General features: G+C 40.6%; 1 protein-coding gene across 1 annotated transcript in view; it reads left to right on the top strand.

The window, feature by feature from the left end:
* pelo (pelota mRNA surveillance and ribosome rescue factor) overlaps window positions 1-17553 on the top strand; it is a 28475-nt gene extending 10922 nt beyond the window's left edge. Inside the window, exons 6-13 of the mRNA XM_084322372.1 lie at window positions 969-1029; window positions 2688-2849; window positions 4639-4685; window positions 6618-6691; window positions 8117-8188; window positions 13405-13479; window positions 15143-15174; window positions 15856-17553. Of these exons, the coding sequence (XP_084178498.1) occupies window positions 969-1029; window positions 2688-2849; window positions 4639-4685; window positions 6618-6691; window positions 8117-8188; window positions 13405-13479; window positions 15143-15174; window positions 15856-15953 (621 nt within the window). The 3' untranslated portion in view covers window positions 15954-17553. The remainder of the gene's footprint in view (window positions 1-968; window positions 1030-2687; window positions 2850-4638; window positions 4686-6617; window positions 6692-8116; window positions 8189-13404; window positions 13480-15142; window positions 15175-15855) is intronic.
* The last annotated feature ends 155 nt before the right edge of the window (window positions 17554-17708 follow it).

The raw sequence follows: 17708 nt of genomic DNA, 5'->3' as shown, positions 1-17708 counted from the left end.
CACCCATACACAAACCACATCATCCCTGAATATTAATATAACACTGTTAAACAGACATAAATAATAAAGTACAAAAACATAAAACAATTGTAATACCCCAAAAAAAATATATATTATAAAATACTAACTAAAGCAAAAGTGTGTGACATGGGTTCAGATACCCTCCTTGAACTTCTTTCCTCCTTTACCCTTCGCCCTCTTGTGTTGCATTGTAAAAATTGTTTTTAATAAAAGATTACTATTTTTTAATGTTCTGGCAACATATTTTGGCTAAATATGCCTCGTTTTATAAATGTGTATTTATAACATAGTGCTGTAATTAAATGTTCTAATAAATATGCATGATCAAGTTCAACAACATGTGCTTTTATTTTCATATTCCTTAATTCAAAGTTAAAATTATGCCATACAGGTGTGGGGTCCCCCAAAACAATCCTAAATGAAATGGGGTCGCGGTATGAAAAGGTTTGAGAACCCCTGCTCTGAAGGAATGAAGGTTTCTCCTCCTTTACAGTCGTGTCCGAGTTTACATACAGAGTTGTCCAAACTTCTACATTTCAACATTGTTATTTATTCAGATACATTTTGTTTTATTGTAACGCACCACACAAAATAAATCGCATGATCATGTATTATGTTTTTAAATGTTGTAAATATCAACATTATCTGGCCATCCTCGCTAAATATTATCAAACTCCTCTGACCTCGTCTGGTCTTTCCAAAGACCCAAGAGATGGGACAGTATCAATATATATATTTGTGGAAGAGGCTCCCTCTTGTCTAGTGTATTACTGCCTCAAGGCTATTTCCTATTTACCCTTAGAAGTACAGAGTGCGGTACCCAATCCACTCACCCTGTCTAGACCATGACGTCATGGTTGGTTTTGACCTCTTGACCCTGTGTCTTTCGGGCCCTGGAGAGGTTTCTACGAGGGTTTGTTTTGACCTCTTGACCCTGTGTGTTTCAGGCCCTGGAGAGGTTCTACGAGGCTGTGATGCAGGGCATTCTACGCCACATCAACTTTGACGGTGGGCCTGAGGCGTCAGAGGGACAGACAAACACAAACACACACTCTGAGCAGCTCCACCACATTCCCTGCCTCACTTAACCCTGGCTGAATCTGATATTAGCCACATATATATATATATTAGGGCTGTCAAAATTAATGCTTTAACTTTGGAGATTAATTTAAATTATTTAAAGCATTAAAATAAATTAATCTAGATTAATCTATGGAGTGTTATATTTTCAATTTTAGCGCCGTGGATATAAGAAAGAGGTCTAGCTGAGTCAATGTTGATGGTTTTGTTGGACATTTGTATTTCACAATAGTCATATTTCAAATAGTCTTTGAATCTAAATATACTTTCTTTGTGTTGATTTTACATTAATTCCATGATTTTACTCAAGTAAATATCTGTTACAAGCTTCGGTCTTAAATAGAAAAATGCTATTTTTAATCTAGATTAATTACAGAAAATTGTGAGATTAATTAGTAAAACATTTTTTATCTATTGACAGCACTAATATATATATATATATTTATATATATATATATATATATATATAAAAAGAAAAGGGGGAACAGAAAAAAATTCTGAGCAATAACTCATAATTGAGCAATACGGCGTGCAGTGTGAACGCAGTAGGGCTGGGCGATATAACGATAAATATTGTGATATATTTTAATAATCGATATCGAATATCGATTTTTTTTTTTTTTTTTTTTTGTGACCGGCAACAGGGCAGTTTTAAAACCAGAGACAGTGGACAGACTTGTCTTTCTTGCCTGCAACTTAAAGTAATGGCTTTGCTTGTCCAAATGACAATACTGACCAAATTGAGATTTATTTTTCTCTTGTCCATTTATTTTGTTTGCTTTCTAATTTAAAATACAGTTTGAAACCGTCTGTACACAGTAGGCTATGTGTGCTAGCAGAACTAGACTCCAGTCACGAGTCACGGTGCACATGTGCGGTGGTTTGTCCACCAAAAAAGCGCCACAGCCAGCAGAGAAGCCGGTTTACTTTCGCTTTTAAACCAGCTGCAGCCTGAGAACTGGAGTGTGAGGGGATGTAACACTAAAGATGGCGGCAATGACAAAGAATTGCTGCAAAATAAACATACATCTGTTGTTAAAAAAATTTATACTTATAACAATTCGATAATTATCGATATCGAGAAATATGATAACATTATCATATCGTTATCACGATATGATTTTTTTCCATATCGCCCAGCCCTAGAACGCAGCCTAATCGTCTACAAGTTCATTCCACAATGGCCGAACGAACTTCCTACCACAGTTAGGACAGCCGAAACCAGACCAATCTTTTGCCATAGACTAAAAACACACTTCTTCAATCAATATCTGAAATGAAAGAAGAAAAAATAAAATAAACAAACCTTTTTACGGTCTTCTACTATCATGTACTACTGCTGCTAGAAAAATATTTGCACTAAGCTAATTAAAATGTTTGTACATATTTAGCAGTCCTGTATATTGTGTGTTTGTATAATGTGTCTTATATTTTTTACTTTTGTTGTTTATATTGTCTGTCTATCTTTTTTATATACACCGTGGGGATGGGGGGGAAATGTAATTTCAACATGCACAAATAGGAAATTGACGATGACTCTGAAGTACATGTCCACACACACACTGACTTCCCTCTCTGTCCCCCAGTGGTGAAGTGTGTCCTGGTGGCCAGCCCGGGCTTCGTCAAGGACCAGTTCATGGCCTACCTGTTCCGGGAGGCCGTCCGGCAGGACAACAAGGTTCTGCTGGAGAACAGGCCCAAGTTCATGGCAGTCCACTCCTCGTCGGGCCACAAGTACTCCCTCAAAGGTACGAGCGGACTCTTTAACTCATTCCGGGCCAACAGCGCCCTCTGCTGATGGCCCTTCCGTGCCAACGCTATATCCAATGGAGAATAGGACTTATTTGCGAGTACTTAAAACTAGGGATGTCCCGATCCGATCACGTGATCGGGATCGGGGCCGATCACGTGATTTTCCGAAGATCGGGATAGAAAAAAAAATAAAAAATCATTTTTTTTTTTTCTTTTTTTTTTTTTTACAAACATGACCATGTTCACGTCTTAAACTCATACTGAGGCCTTCGTTTTGGTTTTAAATTGCATATCACCATTCATTTATTTATTGTAACACAGAGCAGAAGGATTTTGCCAAAACAAACCAATAGTATCCAGCTGCAGAACGGCAGACCAGCCACACTCTCAGACCCAAACGCATTTCCTTTGATTTAATTATACATCAAACGATTTATGTCAAGGATTGCAATGCCTCGCTTGAATGAAGTTAACTTTTCACCTGGATAACGTCAACATTCAGGGTGAATGTAATGTGAGAAATTGGGATTTAAAAAAAAATTATAATTTAATTAACATTTTTGATCGGATCGGGAAAGATCGGTATCGGTAGATAATCAAAATCACATGATCCGGAGCGGATCGGGAGCAAAAAAATGTGATCGGGACATCCCTACTTAAAACATATCAAATATAATAACAATAGATCTAAATAACAGTGATCGTCAATGAGTTGCTTCCAGTCAACATGCACGAAACAGATAATTTTTTCATACATTTCCATTTTATACCGTGATGAATATCAATATATTTCTAGAGCGTTCTGTCATCTCAATAAACTCCAGCGAAACAACCTTAAATGTATTTCCTTAGAAATCGTGCCATTTGTCGCTTGATTTATGAATAGTTTTCAAATAAACGCTAGATTATCGATATTATATGTGTCCTTATGCACGAAGAGAAGCGGGGTCTGAAAAATCGCTTGCCCGTACCGTAAGAAATAACGATTAAAACCAGACTATATTCGTGATTGGCACGGAAGCAATGGCGAGTTAACCCGACTATACTCGTGGTTGGCAATGAATGGGTTAACGACAGGACCATAATATCCCAGTAGGGCTGGACGATTCTGGCTAAATGTGAATTGAGATCACGATTCTCTCACACGATTCTTATTTTTTTAATAAAATAATTTATTGCACTCTTTCCTAAACAGACAACATAACATATATCAAAGTGCTTGACTTAAACTTAAACATAACATATATGAAAGTGCTTGAAAAGTTAAAAAATAAAAAGCTAAAACAAAAAATATATATATATTTTAAGTAAAAAAAAATCTAAAGAGAAGCATCATAATTTAGAAATGAGATCACATAGGTCTATGAATCGAGATCGCGATTGTTTTACGAGGAATCGTGCAGCCCTACATCCCAGTGTCTGTAGACATGAAGCTAACATCCCAGTGTCTGTAGACATGAAGCTAACATCCCAGCTGTAGTCATGAAGCTAACATCCCAGCTGTAGACATGAAGCTAACATCCCAGCTGTAGACATGAAGCTAACATCCCAGCTGTAGACATGAAGCTAACATCCCAGCTGTAGACATGAAGCTAACATCCCAGCTGTAGACATGAAGCTAACATCCCAGTGTCTGTAGACGTGAAGCTAACATCCCAGCTGTAGACATGAAGCTAACATCCCAGCTGTAGTCGTGAAGCTAACATCCCAGTGTCTGTAGTCATGGCGACCAGATGGTCATGGTTCTCCTCTGTTCTTCTCTGTTCTCCCCTGTTCTCCCTCCAGAGATCCTGTGCGACCCCTCCGTCACAAGTCGCCTTTCTGACACGAAAGTAATTATACCTCCTTTTCCGTTGTCGTTACAAAGAATTTTTTTCTTCTTGTGTATTTTCTTCTATCTGTATTTATAGTCTCATGATGTGATGCATGGGGTGTGACTGACCATACACAAATTGGCACAAATTTAGATTTTGAAGTCATGATTTTCCATTCTTTACACGTTACATTCTTTATTCTTTGTGCTGCGCTGATAAGATAAGATATTCCTTTATTGATCCCCTTGGGGAAATTCAGGCAGCATGGGGGAGGGGAGGTACAGGTATGGGCAGGGTAATAGTAGAAAGACTACTATATATATATATATATAGGCAATACAATTTTATCTGAATATAAAAATGTGAGAAAAATAAACCGTGTAAACAAAGGTGCAGATGAGGGTTGGTTATATTATACGTTACAATAAATTTAGGCAATACATTTTTTTTATCTGAATATATATATAATACTCTGAGTACGAGTAAAAGTAAACGGTATACATACACAAGGTGCCCTAACTGGCATGATATACGTCATAGGTTGTAGTCCGTGCAGGTTGTGGTTAAGAGTCAGATACACTTAGTGGTCAGACGTTCCTAATAGTTCTGGAGTTCTGCAGCGTTAGTTCTCCAGCTGCTGGCAGCGGTCCATGCCCACGGTTCGAATCCCGCTCCTCCCCGGGCAGCGTGTCGGAAGTGTCCTTGAGCAAGACACTTTGTTTATTTGTTTATTTTATGGATCCCCATTAGTCTACTACACCCTTGGGTGAAAGACTATTCTTCCTGGGGTCCGAACACATAACTTACAACATTACATTACAGTAATAAAAAAAAATAAAACCATAAGAAACACTTTAGCCTAAGTACATTCTCTATATCTTAACACTTTAATCGCCATGGGTTAAATTCATAATTTACCATCCCTCGCCAGCTCTATTTGTCTATGGAGAAGTTCCCCTTCTTTGCAGGGCTATAACTTTTTAAATTCTATTGCTAAATTGCCATTATTATGGCCCATTCAATGTCCTATATGTATTGTTCAGGGTGTAGCAACGTTAAACTTTTTCATTCACATATCCATACTAAAATATGGTCTAAAGTATAAGTATGTTTTTATCGTTTTCTGCAGCTTTCTTCAGAACGTGATTTATAGCCCTAAATGCATTATATTGATGATCAAATACAGTTTGGTAGGAATCTGTGCGAGATAAAAAATGTCAACTGGACGTGGTTCTAGAAGTTTCTACGCATCATCTGATGATGACCGGATGGGCGGGGGATCGTTTATAATTCCGTGGGCAGCGTTAGATGATTCATCCAGAGTGGGTCATATGTTCATCAGATCAGTTAGTATAGAAGACGTTCGAAAATAACGCTGAATCTTACCGTGGCTTCCTCGCGCTGCTGGCAGATGAGCGTGGAACAGAATTTTTTCTATTATGGGATGGAGAAATGCCCGATCCATTTCCAGGTTGTATAATAGTATATACGTCCAAATCATGTTGTTTTTTCGAGTTATTTGCACCGATCGATGTTCACTGTGTCAATACGGAGTCTCTCTAACGATAGCGAGTGCCCGGACCACATATGGATGAGCACTACCGGTTCAAAGGTTAATTTCCGGTTGGCGATCTGCCGATCGGCCACCAGATGGCGCTCTTGAACCGCTAGAGAGTTGAGTGGAGCTTTGCAGTGTGTCTCAGGGCTCCGGAAAGGAAATATGATTTCGATGACAGATTTTTGAAATATTGACATCAAAGACGAGTTACGGCGTCTTCGGCAGAATGAGCATGGCTAGGAATGACGTGTAAACTCGTCCACGGCGATCATAGTGTTAAAAATCTCACACAAAATGGAGGAATGTGGGAATGTGAGGAACAAAATGATAAAGCGCTTTGGATGAAAGCTGGTATATAATGGCACCGTTTCCTGTGTGTCTGAACCCTGTAGGCAGCGGCTGAGGTCAGAGCCCTGGAGGACTTCTACAAGATGCTGCAGCACGAGCCTGACAGAGCCTTCTATGGGTGAGCATGTTAGCTAGCCTTCTATGGGTGAGCATGTTAGCTAGCCTTCTATGGGTGAGCATGTTAGCTAGCCTTCTATGGGTGAGCATGTTAGCTAGCCTTCTATGGGTGAGCATGTTAGCTAGCCTTCTATGGGTGAGCATGTTAGCTAGCCTTCTATGGGTGAGGATGTTAGCTAGCCTTCTATGGGTGAGGATGTTAGCTAGCCTTCTATGGGTGAGGATGTTAGCTAGCCTTCTATGGGTGAGCATGTTAGCTAGCCTTCTATGGGTGAGGATGTTAGCTAGCCTTCTATGGGTGAGGATGTTAGCTAGCCTTCTATGGGTGAGGATGTTAGCTAGCCTTCTATGGTTGAGGATGTTAGCTAGCCTTCTATGGGTGAGCATGTTAGCTAGCCGTCTATGGGTGAGCATGTTAGCTAGCCTTCTATGGGTGAGGATGTTAGCTAGCCTTCTATGGGTGAGCATGTTAGCTAGCCTTCTATGGGTGAGCATGTTAGCTAGCCTTCTATGGGTGAGGATGTTAGCTAGCCTTCTATGGGTGAGGATGTTAGCTAGCCTTCTATGGGTGAGCATGTTAGCTAGCCTTCTATGGGTGAGCATGTTAGCTAGCCTTCTATGGGTGAGCATGTTAGCTAGCCTTCTATGGGTGAGCATGTTAGCTAGCCTTCTATGGGTGAGGATGTTAGCTAGCCTTCTATGGGTGAGCATGTTAGCTAGCCTTCTATGGGTGAGGATGTTAGCTAGCCTTCTATGGGTGAGCATGTTAGCTAGCCTTCTATGGGTGAGGATGTTAGCTAGCCTTCTATGGGTGAGGATGTTAGCTAGCCTTCTATGGGTGAGGATGTTAGCTAGCCTTCTATGGGTGAGGATGTTAGCTAGCCTTCTATGGGTGAGCATGTTAGCTAGCCTTCTATGGGTGAGGATGTTAGCTAGCCTTCTATGGGTGAGCATGTTAGCTAGCCTTCTATGGGTGAGGATGTTAGCTAGCCTTCTATGGGTGAGGATGTTAGCTAGCCTTCTATGGGTGAGGATGTTAGCTAGCCTTCTATGGGTGAGGATGTTAGCTAGCCTTCTATGGGTGAGCATGTTAGCTAGCCTTCTATGGGTGAGGATGTTAGCTAGCCTTCTATGGGTGAGCATGTTAGCTAGCCTTCTATGGGTGAGCATGTTAGCTAGCCTTCTATGGGTGAGGATGTTAGCTAGCCTTCTATGGGTGAGGATGTTAGCTAGCCTTCTATGGGTCAGCGGCAGGGGTGTTAGCTACAGCTAATATATTAGGGATGGGCATTAGAAGGCATATCAATATTGAAATATTTAACACCTACGTCACCTATAGTCTGAACACCTACGTCACAACCTCTGTCTCTGCCAGGGTGCAGGGTGGCTGAGTGTTACTCACTAACAACCTCTGTGTCCCTGCCAGGGTGGCTCACGTGGAGAAGGCAGCAGAGGCCCTGGCCATCGACACCCTGTTGATAAGCGATAATCTGTTCAGGTACGGAGCTGTGTGTGTGTGTGTGTGTGACGTTAAACAACCAAAGCTCACGTCCGCCGCCCGTCTCTCTTAAAGGGACAGTTCTGATCTTTGCAACCGTTGCTCCATTTCTTCCTCGCCGGTCGGATGATGTTGGAACGGTGACTCGACACATTCCATGCTGCTTCCTCACACCAGCTCCAGAGCTAGTTAGCCACAAACCAATGCAAGGTCAATGGGGCCAAGCTTCTGTCTGTACAGGCTGACTGAAGACAGCTGGGATCTACTTTGTGTGCTACTGGGGAGCAGGTTTCAGTTGTCGTACAGTGTGTGCTAGATGAGGAACGGGGATAGGGCTGAGGAAGTACTCCACCAATTTACAACCTCATTGCTAAGTAGCAAATATGGCTAGGCTTCCAAAAGTCAGAAATATCCCTTTAAAACCTTATTTTTTTCAGAGGGCCATATAGATGTGGGGCATATAGTTACATAGACTCATATCAGTGTGGGGTATATAGTCACATAGACTCATATCAGTGTGAGGTATATAGTCACATAGACTCATATCAGTGTGGAGTATATAGTCACATAGACTCATATAGATGTGGGGCATATACTCACATAGACTCATATCAGTGTGAGGTATATAGTCACATAGACTCATATCAGTGTGGGGTATATAGTCACATAGACTCATAGATGTGGGGCATATACTCACATAGACTCATATCAGTGTGAGGTATATAGTCGCAGAGACTCATATCAGTGTGAGGTATATAGTCACATAGACTCATATAGATGGGCATATACTCACATAGACTCAATCAGTGTGAGGTATATGGTCACATAGACTTATCATTGTGAGTTATATAATCACATAGACTCATCAGTGTGGTATATAATCACATAGACTCATCAGTGAGTTATATAGTCACATAGACTCATATCAGTGTGAGGTATATAGTCACATAGACTCATATCAGTGTGAGGTATATAGTCACATAGACTCATATCAGTGTGAGGTATATAGTCACATAGACTCATATCAGTATGAGGTATATACTCACATAGACTCATATCAGTGAGGTATATACTCACATAGACTCATATCAGTGTGGGGTATATAGTCACATAGACTCATATCAGTGTGAGGTATATACTCACATAGACTCATATCAGTGTGAGGTATATACTCGCATAGACTCATATCAGTGTGGGGTATATACTCACATAGACTCATATCAGTGTGAGGTATATACTCACATAGACTCATCATTGTGAGTTATATAGTCACATAGACTCATCAGTGAGGTATATATAGTCACATAGACTCATATCATTGTGAGGTATATAGTCACATAGACTCATATCAGTGTGAGGTATATACTCACATAGACTCATATCAGTGTGAGGTATATACTCACATAGACTCATATCATTGTGAGGTATATACTCACATAGACTCATATCAGTGTGAGGTATATGTCACATAGACTCATATCAGTGGGGTATATAGTCACATAGCGATATGTGCGATATCTATTCATTTTTCATCCATCCAGCCTGACGTTATCATTGGGACTGGGTCTGAGCTTGCAAAGGGAAAATACCGCCCCCTATCGTCTCCAGGATGGTATTGCACATCATTGGATTGGATTGGTTGGGACAGTGCAGCAAAGAAATGAGTCCGGTCCAGGTTTTACTTCTCGGGGATGCAGCTGGATACCATTGCATTGACTGTGGGGACTGGGAGCAGCGTGGATCTATGTGTTTTTGGATATAACGTTGGATCAATAAACGTGATCAATATTTGGAATGGCAATCAGGAATTGGATTAATCTTTTTGCATGACATCAGATGTGAGGTAAGGCCTTTATGTTACGAGTCTTGGGGTAATCAGATGTTCCTATCACCGCCATCGGAGTGTGTGTGTGTGAGGTCGCGCCGACCAAAGTACGAAGAACCGATTTTTCAGACCCGCTGCTCTTTGTGCATAAGTACACATATAATAGCGATAATCTAGCGTTTATTTGAAAACTATTCATAAATCAAGCGACAAATGGCACGATTTCTAAAGAAATACATTTAAGCCCGCTTTGCTGGGGTTTATTGAGATGAGACAGAACGCTCTAGAAGTATATTGATATTCATCACGGTATAAAATGGAAATGTATGTATGAAAATATTATCTGTTTCGTGCATGTTGACTGGAAGCAACTCATTGACGACCACACATGTTATTTAGATCTATTGCTATTATATTTTATGTTTTATGCACTCGCAAATAAGTCCTTTCGTCCATTGGATACAGTGTTGGCCCAGGAGGGCATCAGCAGAGGGCGCTGTTGGCCCTGAAAGAGTTTTGTTTTGCAGGAAACAAAACATGACGTCATCGGACATTTTTTATTTATTTTTTACCGACAATTGGCACCGTTGGATCTCACGTGAATCGATACTCTGTAGTACCGACGTGTTTCGGTAGGTACCTTTTTTAAAAGTACCGAATTCGGTACCCATCCCTACTCATCAGTGTGAGGTATATAGTCACATAGACTAAACAGTGAGTTATATAGTCACATAGACTCAACAGTAGGGGTGGGGTGGAAAATCGATACGTAGTAGTATTGCGATACTTTGCGTGGCGATACTGTATCGATACAGGGACGCCAAGTATCGATATTTAATTATTCATATATATATATTTTTTTTTTTTTTTAATGTATAAGGCAGGGCTCTACGCTAACCTTTTTCCCAAGGAGCACACAAAGAAATTTAGGAGCACAGTGAAAATATTTCAAGTAACAGTTTATTTTAATTTTTTTAAATAAATGTATATTTATACTGTGGGTGCATGTGTGTAAATTAGCTCTTGCTACAACCCTGCATGTTTACATTTTGTATTTTGTACTGTTCATTAACATGTGCTGTCCCTATCAAATAAACGATCAAATCAAACTACTGCTACAAAAGTAACAGTCACTTAACTTTAGCTTTTGCCCCTTTTATGCATACAATGCCTATGTTTTGGCTGTGTTGCTCTTCTAGTAAAATAATCCTTTCAGGGTTGCCTATTGAAATACTGTACACCTCCAGTACAGAAACATTGTTTATGAGTTTGCGTGTCAGGTAGACCATTGATTGACAGTTGAGTCTGCCAATTACGTCACACCGCTTGCACTCCGGCCGTCCGGCGCTGCAGCTGGACCCTATTGCCCACCTCTGCTGTTGATAACGCTAGCCAAGTTAGCTGTACACACAGTGGGCCAGTTACTTTGGTGTAGGGGTGTAACAATGCATCGATCCTAAGGGGAAAATTCAACTGCATCGATTTGAAAATGTTAGAATCGATTATCGCAACAGTGTTATGTTGTTATCATGTCCGTTACAGTCAACACAACGACATGCATCAACGTTATGATTAACAAAGCAAGGCATTCGTTTTGTTGCATTAACGTTATATTACTATTGCTATCGCTAAATCTAGGTGTTCTAAAATCTATTGCTATTGGTAAGACTATAATAAGTTAGTGTCTCGGAAAACGATCGCATATCGCAATCAGAGCCCTGATCGCAATGGCAGACTTTCAGGAAGTAAACAAGCCAAATGAGAGCTTCCGATTGGTCATTTGCTTTATTTCCCATGAAACCAGTCACGTCACTCTACTGTGATTGAACCGTTGGCTTGAGTGCAATGTGGGACTTGTAGTTTTTTTAGGGGCATATGCGAGCAATATGGTCGCACTGTAGAGCCCTGTAAGGAAGTTGCATTGTTCATTTCAATACCTGTAATAGTACAGTAGTCCACACACACACATGTGCATTCAGTTAAGTTGGAATATGACAGTTCAGTTTGTCAGGTACATGCAACACAGATTACAGTGTTTACATCTGTCTGCTTGAGAAAATACCATGTTCTGCAATAAAAATGATTGAAGTGAGATGAACAGACTGAACTTTATTTTATTAGATAAAACATGTTGACAAAGTTTTACTTTGCAGTTGAAAAAAGGTAATAAATTAAATTTGATCAAAAAGAAAAGGAAAAAAATTCGCAATACTCAGCGTATCACGATATATTTAGTATCGCGATACTATCGTATCGTGACGCAAGTATCGCGATAGTATCGTATCGTGAGGTCTCTGGCGATTCCCACCCCTACTCAACAGTGTGAGGTATATAGTCAGAATGTACGCAGATTTGTGCTTATTTATGTTTGGATCACTGATCGGGCCTTTAACACTTTGGTTGCCTAAGGTTAAATTAATGATATACCATAGATTGCCAGCGCTATTTGTCTATGGAGAAAGTCCCCTTCTTTGCAGGGCTATAACTTTTTAAATTCTATTGCTACATTGCCATTATTAGGGCCCATTCAAAGTCCTATATGTATTGTTCATTGTGTAGCAACGTTAAACTTTTTCATTCACATATTCATAGTAAAGTATGGTCTAATGTATAAGTATGTTTTCATCTCTTTCTGCAGCTTTCTCCAGAACGTGATATATAGCCCCAAATGCATTATATTGATGATGAAATACAGTTTGATGGCAATCAGCGCGATATAAAAAATTCCAACTAGACGTACTTCTAGAAGTTACTACACGTCATCTGATGTTGACCGGATGGGCGAGGGGGCGTTTATAATTCCGTGGGCAGCGTTATACCAATCATCTAATGTGGGTCAAATGTTGATAATATCAGTTATTATCGAAGACGGTAACGTTACACGCTGAAACTCACCCCAGTCTCCGCGCGCCGTTGGGCGATCATCGTCGAGTAGAAATTTTATCATTATGGGATATATTATTACCCGGTCCATCTCCAGCTTGTATAATGGTATATACGTCCAAATCATGTTGTTTATCGAGTTATTGGCAATCGATCGCTATGTAGTGTGACGAGCTAGAGTGCCGGAACCTATCCCGAGTGGCCGGAAGCAATACGGACATCTAGCACAACCTCTACTGCGCTTCCTGTTAAGCGGTTGCGCGATCGGCCACCAGATGGCGCTCCTGAACCGCCAGAGAGCTCAGTGGGTCCTGCTGGTGTATCTCAGGCCAGCGGAGGGACATTATGAATCCGATCGCAGATTTTTGAAATATTGATATAAAGACGACGTACAGCGTCCCCCGGCAACTTTAGCATGGCCAGCAAAGACGTCTAAAGACGGCTCCCGGCAGTCAAAGTGTTAAATGATAAAAAATGTATTGAGGACAATGTGTCTCTCTCTCTGCAGGCATCAAGAAGTCGCCACCAGGAGTCGCTACGTACGGCTGGTGGACAGCGTGAGAGACAATGGTGGCACAGTCCGGTACAGTAGCTGCTAGCAGTGAACATACATGACATACAGTAGCTACTAGCAGTGAACATACATGATGACATACAGTAGCTACTAGCAGTGAACATACATGATGACATACAGTAGCTACTAGCAGTGAACATACATGATGACATACAGTAGCTACTAGCGGTGAACATACATGATGACATACAGTAGCTACTAGCAGTGAACATGCATGATGACATACAGTAGCTACTAGCAGTGAACACGCATGGCATACAGTAGCTACTAGGGGTGTAACGGTACACAAAAACCACGGTTCGGTACGTACCTCGTTTTTGAAGCCACGGTTCGGTACGGGTTTTCGGTACAGTGGGGGAAAGTTTGTCTTTCCATGTTCCACTCAGGGGTGCTGTAGTGTGCAGTAACTAATTGTACTTGTAGGGCTGTCAACACATATTCTATATTGAAATTAATAATCGACTTGTAAAGAAAAGAAACAATTATAATAATTATATTTGATTGTGAAAAAAACAGCCCCCGGTGGGCATCGTTAGTGGTTAACATACCGTTGTATTCGTTCGGTACACTACATCAGTTCGGTACGGTACACACTGAAACGGTTCGGTACGGATACGTGTACCTTTACACCCCTAGTAGCTACTAGCAGTAAACATACATGATGACATACAGTAGCTACTAGCGGTGAACATACATGACATACAGTAGCTACTAGCAGTGAACATACATGATGACATACAGTAGCTACTAGCAGTGAACATACATGATGACATACAGTAGCTACTAGCGGTGAACATACATGACATACAGTAGCTACTAGCAGTGAACATACATGACATATAGTAGCTACTAGCAGTAAACATACATGATGACATACAGTAGCTACTAGCGGTGAACATACATGACATACAGTAGCTACTAGCAGTGAACATACATGATGACATACAGTAGCTACTAGCGGTGAACATACAAGTAGCTACTAGCAGTGAACATACATGACATACAGTAGCTGTTAGCAGTGAACATACATGACATATAGTAGCTACTAGCAGTGAACATACATGATGACATAGTAGCTACTAGCAGTGCACATACATGACATATAGTAGCTACTAGCAGTGCACATACATGACATATAGTAGCTACTAGCAGTGAACATACATGATGACATAGTAGCTACTAGCAGTGCACATACATGACATACAGTAGCTACTAGCAGTGAACATACATGACATACAGTAGCTACTAGCAGTGAACATACATGATGACATACAGTAGCTGCTAGCAGTGAACATACATGATGACATACAGTAGCTACTAGCAGTGAACATACATGATGACATACAGTAGCTACTAGCAGTGAACATACATGATGACATACAGTAGCTACTAGCAGTGAACATACATGATGACATACAGTAGCTACTAGCTGTGAACATACATGACATACAGTAGCTACTAGCTGTGAACATACATGACATACAGTAGCTACTAGCTGTGAACATACATGACATACAGTAGCTACTAGCAGTGAACATACATGACATACAGTAGCTACTAGCTGTGAACATACATGACATACAGTAGCTACTAGCACTAGCAGTGAATGCACACAATGGCAAACATCAGTTACAATTCTTTCAACTTGTCACTTTGCTCTCCTCTTTTCCAGGATATTCTCAAGCCTTCACGTGTCCGGCGAACGTAAGTAGTCTCCTCAGCGTTCATGAATATGATATTAATTTCACACATTTATTTAGTCTATTGACCCTTTCACTACCACACTACAAAGGGTTAACGCTTTCACTACCACACTATAGAAGGTTAACCCTTTGTAGTGTGGTAGTGAAAGGTTAACCTTCTGTAGTGTGGTAGTGAAAGGTTAACCTTCTGTAGTAGTGAAAGGATTAACCCTTTAGTGTGGTAGTGAAAGGGTTAACCTTCTGTAGTGTGGTAGTGAAAGGGTTGAGTCTTTGTAGTGTGGTAGTGAAAGGGTTAACAAAGGGTTAACAATTTGTAGTGTGGTAGTGAAAGGGTTAACCATTTGTAGTGTGGTAGTGAAAGGGTTAACCTTCTGTAGTGTGGTAGTGAAAGGGTTAACTCTTTGTAGTGTTCTAGTGAAAGGGTTAACAATTTGTAGTGTGGTAGTGAAAGGGTTAACTCTTTGTAGTGTGGTAGTGAAAGGGTTAACCGTATGTAGTGTGGTAGTGAAATGGTTAACCTAGTGTGGTAGTGAAAGGGTTAACTCCTTGTAGTGTGGTCGTGAAAGGGTTAACTCTTTGTAGTGTGGTCGTGAACCGGTTAACCTTCTGTAGTGTGGTAGTGAAAGAGTTACAGCCCATAGTGACTGTACTGTATATGAAGCAGTTGTTCCTCTCTCCTCAGAGCTGACCCAGCTGAGCGGGGTGGCGGCCGTCATGCGCTTCCCCATCGCCGACCTGTCGGAAGCCGAGGACGACGACAGCAGCTCAGAGGAGGACTGACCCACCGGGACGCAGAGGGACGCAGTGATGCCGATGGCGATTTGAATTAGGGCTGGGCGATATAACGATAATTAGCGCGATATATTTTAATAATCGATAATAAAAATAATATCGATAATTATATAAAAAAAAAATTTTATTTGTATTGTGACCTGCAACAGGGCAGCTTTAAAACCAGAGACAGTGGATAGACTTGTTTTTCTTGCCTGCAACTTAAAGTAATGGCGTTGCTTGTCCAAATGACAATACTGACCAAATTGAGATTTATTTTTCTCTTGTCCATTTATTTTGTTTGCTTTCTAATTTAAAATGCAGTTTGAAACCGTCTGTACACAGTAGGCTATGTGTGCTAGCAGAGCTAGTCTCCAGTCGCGAGTCACGGTGGTGCACGTGTGCGGTGGTTTGTCCACCAAAAAAGCGCCAAAAGATAGAAAAGAAACTAGCAGAGCCTGAACTGTTCAACTCCCCTGGAGCCACAGCCACACTTTTTTTGGTACTTTCGCTTTCAAACCAGCTGCAGCCTCAGAATGTGAGGGGCTGTAACACTGAAGATGGCGGGAACGACAAAGAATTGCTGCAAAATAAACATACATTTGTTGTTTAAATAATAATAATTTTAATACTAATAAAAATATCGATAATTATCGATATCGAACTATATGAAAAATGTTATCATGATATATCGTTTAAAAAATGTTGGCCATATCGCCCAGCCCTAATTTGAATGCATGGACCGAAGCTGTTCTTCACCAGGACACTAATACACATCCTGTGTCGTAATGTTAAAGGTGTCCAATGGAGTTTTTGACCACGAGTTGGTAAGTGGCGCTATAGAGCACGAGGACGCACAGCAGGTGCACGGGAGGGGCATAAACGTGCCCCCCGGTGCTTCAATCTGATTGGTCTACATACGATCTTCCTCCAAATCTCACCGCCAGCCAATCAAAGGAGATCGGACTTTTGTTACAACTTTGTCCCCAAAAACCCCAAAGTGAAACTTAACACAGATGGGGAGAAAACGACGGAAATTGTCTTTTTAAAGGTTATATGGAGCAGGAAATGTCATCTTGTTGTACTGTAGAAAAACAACAGAAAACTGTCTATTCGGGTGGAAATGTGCATAAAACTCCGTCGGACACCTTTAACCTCTGACCTTTTAACCTCTTTGAGTGCTAGCTTAATTGCGCACCAGTCTCCTTCAGCAAATCCATAATCGCTTTGTCATCATTCTTGCATAATTTGAGGTGCTTGTGCTGGTGTTGCGGGCTGAGCATATTTTTAAACACGCGGGTTTGATGCCGAAAGCCTGAAGGATCTGGAGGTTTACATACTGCGGAGGAGAAGGAATGTCATTTCTGTTGCCAAATCTGGTTTATAGAAGAAAAAAAACTGGTTTGAATTTTGATTGATTTAAAAATACAGCCGTATGGGGAGGAAAAAACAGGTATGATTTATTTCTAAAACATGGTTTGAAACTTGTACATTTCTTTTCAAGTGTGTATATATATATATATATCTCTTTCTTTTCAAGTGTTTATATATATATCTCTTTCAAGTGTTTATATATACCGGTATATCTCTTTCTTGCAATTAAAACAGTTGAAGCATACGTGTCTGTCTTGTCATCATCCAGCACAAAATGAACACGAGACGAGATATGAAAAATATATCTTTTATTTTACAATATTTGCATGGAAAGTAACTGTTGGCTATATAGGCGTAGGAAGCCACTGCATTTCCAACACACTGCAGAAT

The sequence above is a fragment of the Notolepis coatsorum genome (genome assembly GCF_963971535.1).
Source record: "Notolepis coatsorum genome assembly, chromosome: 10".
In the NCBI taxonomy this organism is placed as follows: domain Eukaryota; kingdom Metazoa; phylum Chordata; class Actinopteri; order Aulopiformes; family Paralepididae; genus Notolepis; species Notolepis coatsorum.
This window is presented reverse-complemented; position numbering and strand designations above follow the sequence as displayed.